We start from the raw sequence: 12,043 nt of genomic DNA on the forward strand, positions 1-12,043 counted from the left end.
TTAAAAGGTTGCTCTTTCAAGTTGCAATAAAAGTTTAGTTATATTTTGTTGTGGCTGAAGGCAGCTATGCTTTCAACAACAACAACAACAACAACAACAACAACAACAAAAACATGGCAAAACACCCTGTTATGCAAGCACATGCCTTCTAATACAATGGGGGTTGATCCAGTTCAATTAAATTTAAAGGGCTTTATTGACATGGGAAGCATATGTTTACACGGCCAAAGCAAGTGTGAAATATAAACAAAATGTATACAATCAGTAAAGATCTGCCAGACATTTATTTGTACACATGTTGCAGCTGATTGGTTAACACCTCTGACAGATCCACCAAATGAAAGAAGATCTATCTAAAAGCCAGCTGCACATCAGACCTTTCCAAAACTGGACCCTATCCACTCCCACTCTGCAGTGGAGTGTAACTCCATTTGTAGTCACCTCCACAGCTGAATGAAGCACTTTCTTCATCATGGTGAAGGGGATAAACACAGTGGTAAGCTTTGAGACAAACTTCCATCTCTGTGGCAGAAAGAGGAACTGTTGTAACTTTAAGTAACTGTGGAGAAAAATAAAACTTCATATGTATTTGTAGCACTTATATTTAACCTGTATGTCCTGCTGTTGTTTACCTTCATTGTGTATATTGTGTTTTTATCAACAAAATAAATGAATATCTATCTATCTATCTATCTATCTATCTATCTGTATGAACTTTATTTGTGCGGAAAGCATCAGTGCAGGCTGTCAGAGAGTTTTACAGTTCACCTCCTCACAAGTTGGTTTGGGGTGGCACTTAGTGTGCAATGAGGCGTGAACGCGCAAACGCAGTGACAGCATAGACTGTATGTTAAAATAAAAGTGAGTAGAGAGAGGGTGTAGAGGGTGGTTGGGAAATGCCCAGCGTTTCACAGAAAATGTAATAAAATCCGGAAACCAGTGAAACAGTGCACAGCGATTTGACTGAGCGCGCCCTGCCTTCACATGACCTGCTGTCAAGAGGCGAAAGGGAGCTTGTGACCAAAACATGAAGACCTCGATGCTGCTGTTGTCTCTCTTAACCCACTTTGCATTTCCAGGTAAGATGCATGTTGTATCTTTCTTTTAAACACTTTCAAAATAAATAAATAAATAAAAAAGTTTGTTGACTGGTAAGTTCGGGGGGGGGGGGGGGGTTTAAAAAGAAACTGAAACAACTTCAGTCACACTACTTTATATGTCGCTCTTGGGGAGCTCGTGTCACTGAAAAGTTATTTTCCAAAGGCGTACGTTTGGTTTTAGAGACATTTTTTGTTGTTGGACGACTTAAATGCTGTGTTGTTTGTGTGCACTTGTTCCCTATAACTGTTTCTCTTTATACGCGTACACGCGGATGCACACGTACGAAGAGTTTGATTGCATTATTCAGTATGTACAGTAGGCTATTTTCATATATTATTTCCCAAATAAAATAAATGTTAAACGGATATTTTATTTTTTTTCATTATGACTGAAGCTGGAAAACTTAAATTTAAATATTTAAATGTAGATGTAATAGATTTTTGTGTTATTTGGTGTAAAGGCAAATGCACTCTGCACTGTTTCCATTTCCATCCACATGATCATTTAAATGAACATCAGCAGTTGAACTGACTTTGGTCAAAACACAAATAGGCTGTGCATAGTCCTGTACTGTTTAGTCAGTGGTAAACAATGTCAGATTTTAGTTTAATCTTGACATAAATATTCTCCAGGAGGCTAACATCACTTGTATTTCATGCAGCAGGTTATTGTTTTCAATTTAGAATAGCATTTATTTCACACATAACACACAATAAAAAAAATGTAGTTCATTTTTTATACCTGACACTGCATGCTGCCTGCACAGCATCAAACCGCAAATGGACTAAGGACAAGTAGCTGGTTGAAGAAAGGGGAGCATCCAGCAGCTAAAGACAGATATTTTTCTAAGAGGTTTGTTCAGACCAAAGTCGAAGCTTAAAGGACAAAAGGGAGTATAAACATAAAGAAGCCTAACCCAAAAATGTTTTTATCCTACAGTGAAACACTCCCTGAAGTATGTGCTCACCTCTACTTACGGAATCAATCGTGTCCCACAGTTTTTCGGTGTGGCAATGGTTGACGAAGTTCCGATGGGTTATTGTGACAGCAACAGACCAACCCCAGAAGCCAAAACGGACTGGTTGAAAAGAATTTTCAAAGAGAAACCTAAGCACTTTGACTGGTACGTTGGCAGCTGTTTGGGTAACCAGCACACATTCAAGGACACTATGGACACCTTGATGCAACGTTTTAACCAAACTGAAGGTATGTTCTCTTTTTACTGATGAAATGTTTTATTTATTGCAAAGATGCAAACATAGTCTCCATTTTGAATTGCAAGCACAGGCACACACACACACACACACACACACACACACACACACACACACACACACACACAAAGAGTAGTCCCACCTCTTCCATCAGGGGTGTAATGTAATTATCTTGAACCGTTTACTATTTTTATTAATTCTGTCAATTCTTACCTGGAAAGTTTTAGCAGTGCACTAGTTGCTGTCTATCAGCTGTAGAAGTTGAGTATATCTGTGAAAATGTTTCAAACATTTTATATATGACGCCATCACCAGAATGTGTCAACTAGTGGAACAAGACCAAAACAGGCTGGAAGTCCTACGTTCCTTTTCCCCACAGCGTTCAGGCAGCCTCCCACTGCAGATATGGACTGTACTGACTAATACTATAGTGTTTATCAGTGTGGGTAAGCAACCACACTCCCATATACTGTAGGTAGAAAATACTGAATTAAAGCATATGGTCACAGTGCTTGAACCTTGCAACACTGTGCTTTGCGTGTGCATTTCAGTCTGTCTACCTCCCCTGCATTAAGGCCAACTACAAGCTGCAGTTCAGCAGTTAACAGGTCAGAGTCTTATGATGGAGCATTATTTGCATTTACATTTATTTACATTACATTTGTGTTAATTATGTTATTCATTTTTTCTTATTGTCAAAATGTTAGTATTTGAGTGCCTTAACTCTTACAGTAAGACCTGGCCTATCAGCTACTGTTGAGTGTTTACACTTTTCAAAATAAATGAAATGTTACATATATTTCTGCATTTAGGGGGAGTTTTTCCTGCTGTACTAAATCGAACTGTAACGTCTGTGTACTGTTACACCCTTACCTACAGTCTTTCATCCATCAACTGTGTTAGTCAGCTCTGCCAACAGTATTATTCAGCAATGTCAACAGTGTTATTTAGCTACGTGACTGGCTGGTTTCATTGACCTTGTGCTGCCCGCCCGCTTTTTCTTTTTTTTCTTTTTCTTTTTTTTATGTTCCATTATCAGTTTTGTCATAGAACTTCTGGTATTACCACCCTTGGTCAAGGTTACAAGCGAGCTGATCTGATACTAGAAGGTTGAGTTTAAATACTGCAGGTCTCTGATTGGTCAGAGGGAATTGTCACTAGAATTGTCAGCTGTGTGACAAGGGACGTCCTGCACAAACCAGGCATTTTTTAATAGCCACACTACAGTGAATAGAGACTGAAATGTTTTTATTAGCGCAACCCAGATTTTAAGAATGACAGCCTGTGAAACAATGAGGTACACCACAACATGCACTTAACAAAACACAGACATTGTTGCTGATGAAAGGATCCAGCAAGTGTCGTGCTGAAGATAATGTCACAGCAGTTTTAAGAGGTGCGGCCATGGCAGTCAGCTGAGAATCACTGATGGGGTACTATCAGTGGAAAATGAAACAGAGAAAAAGACCTGGCAGTAAAAATAAGTCTTAAAAAATAAATAAATCTTTGCACATCATTTGTTATAGAGGCTCCATTTCTGTGTCTGTCTCTTAGGTGCCCACATTTTCCAGAGGATGAGTGGCTGTGAGTGGGACGATGAGACTGGAGAGGTTATAGGTTTTATGCATTACGGTTATGATGGAGAAGACTTCCTTGCATTTGACCTGAAGACACTGACATGGATCGCTCCAAAACCACAGGCTGTCATCACCAAACTGAGATGGGATGCTGAGAAATCTAGAACAAAATACAATCAGAATTACCTCGCTCAGATTTGTCCTGAGTGGCTGAAGATGTATGTGGACTATGGGAAGAGCGCTCTGATGAGAACAGGTGGGATCACATGATCTGAGGCTGTTTCATGGACACAACAAAGTTCAAACATCCTGCTCAGACTGTGTAATATCACTCCAGTCATTCTGACATTACTTTTTTATTTATGGCCGTCGTCTGTGGCATCAAGATTTGATTTAGTTCTCACCAGTCAGTAGAGACTGACAATCGGGGGGGTGCTCTAATGTTATCTTCTGCCAAAGCTAAGACTGACACCCAGCGAGTGCTCAGTTAGCATGAGTTAAGTGAGTTTAAGTGCAGTGACTGGGTGTCAGTCAGTCAGCTGGCCCTTTGCTTTATTAGACTGTTTGGATTTCTTTACAATTTTGTACAAATAATCAAGTTACCCAGAGGATGAACTCTACTGCCTTTGGTGATCCTCTGCCTTTTCCTCTAGTGTCACCAGGTTGACATTTTTGGTCCAGACTGAAATACTGTATCAAACTATTGGATGGATTGCTATGAAATTTGTTGCACACATTCATGGTTTATGACCAAATATGTGCAAAACTAATGACATTCAGTTCAGCCTCCGCTGTACCAGCAAATATTAGCATGCTAACACACAGAACTAAGATGGTATTACAACTGCCAAACATCTACGTGGTCAAATCAGCTCAAAGCACCACTCGCTCCTCTCTCTCTCTCTCTGCAGACCTTCCCTCAGTGTCTCTCCTCCAGAAGTCTCCCTCCTCTCCAGTCAGCTGCCACGCTACAGGTTTCTACCCTGACAGAGCCATGATGTTCTGGAGGAAAGATGGAGAGGAGATTCATGAGGACGTGGACCACGGAGAGATCCTCCCCAACCATGATGGATCCTTCCAGATGAGTGTTGACCTGGACCTTTCATCAGTCCCACCTGAAGACTGGAGGAGGTACGACTGTGTGTTTCATCTCTCTGGTGTGAAGGATGACATCATCACCAAACTGGACAAAGCAGTGATCAGGACCAACTGGGGTAAGACTGGAATCAGACATTGATTGAAACTGAAAAACACACCTGTTGGTTTGCCTTGTTTTGGTTTTCTAAAGCTAGACCAGGGCCCTGTTTTACAAAGTGGGTATAGTGAAAACCATGCGTTTGTTAACCTTGAGATGAGGGCAAACTCTTGGTTTTCCATTTTAGAGAGAGAGGTAACTTAAACTCTGGGTCAGTTACTCTGGTAACTGACTCTGTGACCCCAACCTGTTTGCTGGCAGGCTTTCTTCAACAGACCCTGAGTTTCTTTCTGTCTCCTCCCGTTGACAGAGCCAGGTGGGCTGTTTCATTTCCTCATTGATTCAGAACGTATCAATGTGTGTATCAAGTTCATTAATTAGTGGAAGTTTATTTTGTGTCAGAATTGAAGTCCTGGTTGGATAGTAGTTACTCAGGACCAAATGAAGTGAGGGCTTCTATGTGCAGCTGTCATCTTGTTAGAAGTTCCACCTCAATGTTTATTGCACATAATGTGTCGACTCAGTGTAAATTGTAAAAATCTGTATGAAGCTTTAGACACATCGGATCAATGAATAATTATCGCTATCACTCGTGATGTGATTGGTTGCACTGATGGAACATAATTCCTGGAATATTTGAAGTTATATTTTTGTGAGTGAGCATGATGGTGGTGCAGCTGCAGACTGTAGTTTGGAAGTCAGCTTTTTTAAAAAAGGCTGCGTATAGTCTGAACTTGTTTTAACAGCATTTCAGTGACTGGATTTAAATTTTCCCATCACAACTGTAGATGAAATAAACTGAGTGAATGTTGTTGAGCAAGAAATCCAAATAGATGTCTTAAGTTTAAAATCTATTGTATTTGAACCTAAACGACATTTCAAGAGCAAATGACTGACCACATTGTTACTAGATCAGATTGAGAGCTTAAAACCATATCTCTGTTTTTGATAGATATTCTTTTAAATCTTAAACTATATTTTTTATCTTCAGCTGCTGGCTCCTGTGTTTTGTCCCTCTCAGATTAAAGCTGAACAAATATATTTAAAATGTAATGTGGGCTGCAGTAAGATACACCATATATGCATGCATTAATATCTCTACATCCACCGGACTAAAATGGAGGCTGTGCTTTTTATTTACCTGTTGCCATGGTGAATCATAGTATTGGAGCTCCACTGAGGATGGCTCGTTTCTTTCCCCGCACATAAGCTTAACTCAGAGGGAATATACTCTGACTTGACTGACCTGACTCTGATCAGCTGTTGTGGAACTGAAAACTCAGAGTTTTCCATCTCAGCGTTCATCAACTCGAAGTTCAGAGTTAGACTTTCTGAAACAGGGCCCTGGATCATAACTACAGAGGATATGCCCCAAAGCATTTTGCTATCAGGTCATCAATATAAATCATATTAATGATTATTAATCCTAGGCTAACAGGATAATCCTGTTTACAACTTGTGTCTTATTTCTCATCGTTCCATTATTTCTATTAGTTATGATAACATTGTCTTCATGAAAGTCATCGTAAACTAAACATATAGATTTTTTTTCCCCTTTTTTTCCCCCAGTGGGGACCTTTTCTCTCTTTTTGTCGTTTTTATTTTCATTTTTTCCTTTTCTTTTTTTGTAATTTTTAATGTTAATTATTTATCATTTTCTTGTAATTTCTTGTCATCTCTGGCATTTAGAAATGGAGTTCAGTATAAGTGGGTGGTGATCACATACAACACAACCAATACACACACAAACAGCAACACTTCATCATAACAGAAACAGAAACAAACTAACAGATAAAAAAAAAAAAACAGCAGACAAAAGCTAAACAGTTTACCTCACACGACACATGGACAAATGGCCGTACAGTAAACATTTCATATTGGCATAACAATATTCCAAAACTAGCTCAACATAACAAGTACAAATTAGACAAAAAGGCATTCTTGAAGAGATAGGAGTAGAGACCATTCACAGTTTTAAGTTTCACCACATATCTTTTCTCACCACCCCTCAGCTTCAATAAACTTTTCCCACCTATCTAAGAAACCTTGATTATATTTATAATATAATATCCAAAATAAACTGGTGTTTAAAGACTCTACTCAGTTGCCTTATAAATTAACCTTTTCCCTAATAATATTATTAATTTAACAGTATAGGTCTTTGTTTCTGTAACATCCCCCAACACAGACAAACATATAGATCTCCATCCAGTAGTAGAGACAAAGTGTGAATGTTCTGTTGTGGTTCCAGTTTCTCCATCACAGTTTCCTGCTGGTGCTGTTATTGGAGTTGTTGTAGGACTGCTGCTGCTGCTGACACTCTGCATCACTGGACTCTGCATCTGGAGAAGGAACAATCATGGTGAGTGAAGCCATTTTCACTCACTGTTTGATTTAACATGTGGGTTCAACTCAAGGATAATATGTCAAAACATTACTTTTACTCTGAAAGGATAAAAGTGTGAGCTGGCTAATTTTCAGTAAGTTTACTGCCAAAAGAACACAGTAAAGGTGCTCGGCAGATGTACTGTATATACTGTTTAAGAGCTGCTCTCCTACATTTATATTCAAAGCAGAAATCTGTGAAATTTATGGAGGAATTCTTCAGAACAAAAGTGTTTGTTTGTTTCATAAATTCTGGATTTTCCTTAAAATTTCTGAAAATCTCTCACCTGTATTTCAGGATTCAGACCTGCAAACAGTAAGTTTTCCTTTATCAAAAATAGAATACATTTGTTTAATTATTCAGATTTGAATGTGTCTGCTATTATTTGCTTGTAAATATTAGTAATCAGTCATTCATGTCCTGTCCTGTCTCTGTGATCACTGATAACTTCAAAGTAAATTTACTTAATTATCTGCTTCTAGCTTCAGACTGTTCAGCGTCACTGGACAAAAACTTGTCACCTAACTGATCAAAGTGAGTATGTCATTGTTTGAAATGTGCACAGTAGACTTTTCATATTCACAAAGACATTATAGTACATGGTATAACTATAGGGAGCTTGACAATTGAAAGATGGTACTGCAAATACGCGTTTAATGTCTGTAGACCAGAAATCAATAGTGGAAGAAGTATTCAATCAAGTTCTGCAACACAAATCTGGGTGAAGACTTTGGACTCAAGTTTTGCATTTTTAAAATTTTAATTTGGAAATTAACTATAGCTGTCAAGTTATTTATAACAAAGTAAAAAGTACTACATGTATTTGAATAGAAGTATTAAGAGACATGAATTAGAAATACTCAAGTACAGTACAATTACCTCAAAATTGCACCTATGTAAAGTACTTGATTTAATATCCTTAGTTACTTTCCAACCTTTCCAGGAATAGATAAATTACCTTCAATGAACATTAAAATGCCCCATATGAACTGTAAGTACCTAATCAGTCATTCATCTTGTCCATTTATTAATTTGTCTCAACAGGCTCCCAGTGAAGATTAGATAAAGACTCCAGTAAAGTTACTGTTGCATCTAAAGTGTTATTTCTTTTCTAAAAAGCATTTTATTCAAATTTGCATTTATTCAAATGTATATATTTATTTTATTTATTTGATCAAAATCAAACAATGAGATGTGAAGTTACAGAACCTGTCAGAACATCACAGGATGAGTCAAACTGCTCAAGTGTGAATCTATTTACACACCAAAGAACCAAAGAAGATCATTGAAGTGACAGTCAGAGCTGACAGAAGCATAACTGTGAGGAAAATCCTCCAGGAGTACAACATCTGGAGAAAACTGAGGATGCCATACAGCTGCTTCTGCAGACTCTATCTGGAACACTTATCAGTGTTTTACCTTATCTGGTTTATATCATTAGTCAAGTCTTTAATGTTGACCCATAAGAATTTGTAAATTTGTTAATAATCTTGTTATTGCATCGGTTCCTCTGGAGAGTTAATGACCTGTGTGGTTGGTAACTGAAAGTACATTTACTCAAATATTGCAATTCTGAGGAACTTTTACTTAAGTTAAACATTTTCATTCTATGTTACTTCATTCTTCCCCTCCACAACATTTCACCAGAAATATTTTATTTTCCTTTTTTTTTTAAAAAAAAAATTATATTGTTACTTTACAGATGAAGTATTTTAAGATAAGATAGAACATTGTGTCATACAAATCTGATGATAATCTTATTAAATGTAGTGTTTTGGATGTAAAGGCCCAGACACACCAAACTGACTTCAGAGAGCTAGCAGCAATGAACACCCCCTGCTATGTTGCCTGACGTGGCCATGTCTTGACCAAAAAAGTTGCACTCCAACACATTGCAAAGACGATGGTCAACCAGCACATATGTTCAGCACCTCCACACCAGCAGTCTGTAATCCTCATTCAAAGAGGAGCTAAAGACTGTCTTGATGCTATTTAGCCAGTTAGCACATTAACAATCCAATCAATGCTGAACAACAGAGCATATTTACCATGCGCCAGTGAACAGTAACACAAACCATCACAGCGTTTCTGCTAGAAAGCTCATGGCTAAAGAAAAATAATCTTATCTTATGTGAAAAGTTTGTTTTGGTCTCACTCCCTCTGGACTTTTGCTCTTTGTTTACTTTCCTCACTTTGTTTCTCTTCTCTTGCGCTGAGTTGAACTGCCAGTCAGAGTTTTTCTTTCGCTGTCAGGCTCCGCCGCCAATTCAGCATGCTGAATTTGGCCAAAAAAGAGCCGATAGGGCAGATGAGGGGCAACGCTGTGGGAAATACTGCACCGACAAGGGCGTCTGACGCTCGGCAATGGCCCAACTCTGACCAGCAGCTGACCTGTCTGGTGTGTCAGGGCTTTAATGTTATAGATGGAAGTGTCAAGAGATGGTGTGATTTTACACCAGGCTAGCATACTTGTTATTCTTAATGATGTATTATTGCCTAAATTAGACTGGCTGTATTGAAATGTTTTAATCATGGTTTAATTTCACAACTGTGACAAACAATGCTGAGGCTTAGAGCAAACATTATCCTTGCCTGACTGTCCATGACGGCGGGTCAGGGAGAAGCGATGCAGCTCTGCGGGGAGTTTGATTTGTGCGTAACTGCCACAGGTGAAGTTAAAGAGCATACAACACACGTTTAATTGAGTATCAATGCCATGGACCAAATTAAAAAACTATAATATGAAAATAGAAATAGAAAAAACATAAAAATGAGCACTTGCTTGAGTACCACCTGGGGTCCAGTTGTGCATGGGCCTGACATGTAATAGTCAAAATTAGCTCCAGCTTGACTGGCTACAACAAAAAATGCCACTATACAAGTTAATTTTCAGTAATAATAGATATAAAAATCTGAAAGAGACCTGTACACTGATGAATTTTACTATTGATACTGAAAGTACATTTTGCTGGTTATACTTGTGCTTAAGTTAAGTATTAAATGATGACTTTTAAAGTATCTTGTATGTCTACGCTGTGTTATTTCTATTTTAATTAAGCAAAGCAGCTGGGTACTTCTGTCACAACTGCTGGATACAATTATGATATCTTCATCATTTAGTTATGATATATCAGGGAAAATGTGGGTAAATGTTTGTTGCCATTTGCAAAGACAGGGCCATAACTAGCTTAGCTTCTTTCCTATCATCATCATCGTCATCATCAGAAACAACTGGGTAAGTGGCTTCAGCATCAGGTCCACCCAGTAGTAGAGACAAAGTGTGAATGTTCTGTTTTGGCTCCAGTTTCTCCCTCACAGTTTCCTGCTGGTGCTGTTATTGGAGTTGTTGTAGGACTGCTGCTGCTGACACTCTGCATCACTGGACTCCTCATCTGGAGAAGGAACCATCATGTCAAGGAACAAAGACATTTTTACTCATCAAAGAGCCATTTGTACTTCACTGTGAACACCAGTATTGTAGAGTACAGTACTGGCTCATGTATTGAGAATTACTCTCTCACCTTTTAAAATAGGAGCAGAAATCAGTTAAATTAATGGGGTATTTCCAATTTTTGTTTATCTTAAATGTTTTTAATTCTTACTAATCTCCCATCTGTATTTCAGGATTCAAGCCTGCAATCAGTATGTATCATTTCATATCATCCATTTGTCCTTTCCTTTGTTGAAATAAACACATTTACTAGTTTTAACCTCCTGTGACACTGCATCCTCATATAAGTATTGCATTTTGGGATTGCTGCACTTGCACTTGTTGTTCTTATTTACTAGTCCATACCCATTGGTAGCTCTGTCACCTTCTATCTATGCCAATCCTCAATGCCTATGTGCAGTTTCACATAGATTGACCACGTCAGTGAGTAGAAAAACGTGAGACAGACAGAATGACTGACTGACAGAATGACACACACAGTTTACGTGATCATGTACAGCATACCATACCATGACTTAGTCATACCAAAAATTAGAAAAAAAACCCAAAACATTGGGCCACAGGGGGAGCCACAGCGAACGGTCGCATTTTAGCCATTTTTAAGCATTTTTCTGTTGTTATAGCGCCACCCAGTTGCCAATTAGAGTTAAATTTCTCCAGTCACCTTGAGGCGTCCTGTTCTACATATCTACCAAGTTTAGTAAAAATCGATATGGTGGTTAGACCTAGATAAGAAATTAGCTCTCTAGCATTTTGTTTGATGGGGTCAATAATGGAGGGTCCCCTCAGATTATGTGTGGTCATATGCCTACAAAGTTGCGTGATGATCAGTGAAACCCTTGAGATGTTATACACCTTTATGTGATGAGCCACGCCCTCCAATATTCATTGCCTTATAGAAGCTCAGTTTTAGAAACTTTTGTCGGGAGAGAATTTTAGATATTGGTCCCTAGATTATGTTCACCGAGTTTCATGCAGATCGGTCAAACTTCCTAGGAAGAGATCGATTTTAAGTGTTTTTAAAAAAATTCAAAATGGCGGAAAATCTATATAACCGGAAGTTATTAGTTCTTGGGGCAAATTTGTTCCTCATGAGGAGAGGCATCTCTGTGCAAAGTT

General features: G+C 38.4%; 1 protein-coding gene across 5 annotated transcripts; it reads left to right on the forward strand.

The window, feature by feature from the left end:
- The first annotated feature begins 873 nt into the window (after nucleotides 1-873).
- On the forward strand, nucleotides 874-11,100 carry LOC125906161 (major histocompatibility complex class I-related gene protein-like). Of its 5 annotated transcripts, XM_049604611.1 has the most exons (8): nucleotides 874-1,079; nucleotides 2,041-2,307; nucleotides 3,870-4,148; nucleotides 4,804-5,106; nucleotides 7,339-7,449; nucleotides 7,771-7,788; nucleotides 7,956-8,007; nucleotides 8,518-9,489. In XM_049604611.1, the coding sequence occupies exons 1-7, from the start codon at nucleotides 1,028-1,030 to the stop codon at nucleotides 8,000-8,002; spliced, it is 1,077 nt and encodes a 358-aa protein (XP_049460568.1). In that variant the 5' UTR covers nucleotides 874-1,027; the 3' UTR covers nucleotides 8,003-8,007; nucleotides 8,518-9,489. The 5 variants fall into 5 exon arrangements, with proteins under 5 accessions (XP_049460568.1, XP_049460567.1, XP_049460569.1 ...); XM_049604610.1 differs by lacking the exon at nucleotides 8,518-9,489 and having other exon boundaries at nucleotides 7,956-8,443; XM_049604612.1 differs by lacking the exon at nucleotides 8,518-9,489 and having other exon boundaries at nucleotides 7,378-7,449; nucleotides 7,956-8,443.
- Nucleotides 11,101-12,043: the final 943 nt, after the last annotated feature.

The sequence above is a fragment of the Epinephelus fuscoguttatus genome, linkage group LG18 (genome assembly GCF_011397635.1).
Source record: "Epinephelus fuscoguttatus linkage group LG18, E.fuscoguttatus.final_Chr_v1".
Taxonomy (NCBI): domain Eukaryota; kingdom Metazoa; phylum Chordata; class Actinopteri; order Perciformes; family Serranidae; genus Epinephelus; species Epinephelus fuscoguttatus.

Bases quoted from the DNA above. Each gene is read 5' to 3' on its own strand.
- LOC125906161 (XM_049604609.1), top strand. From the start codon at position 1,028: ATGAAGACCTCGATGCTGCTGTTGTCTCTCTTAACCCACTTTGCATTT. The intron at 2,308-3,869 runs GTATGTTCTCTT...TCTGTCTCTTAG, and splicing joins ACGTTTTAACCAAACTGAAG to GTGCCCACATTTTCCAGAGG. The intron at 5,107-10,777 runs GTAAGACTGGAA...TTTTGGCTCCAG, and splicing joins AGTGATCAGGACCAACTGGG to TTTCTCCCTCACAGTTTCCT.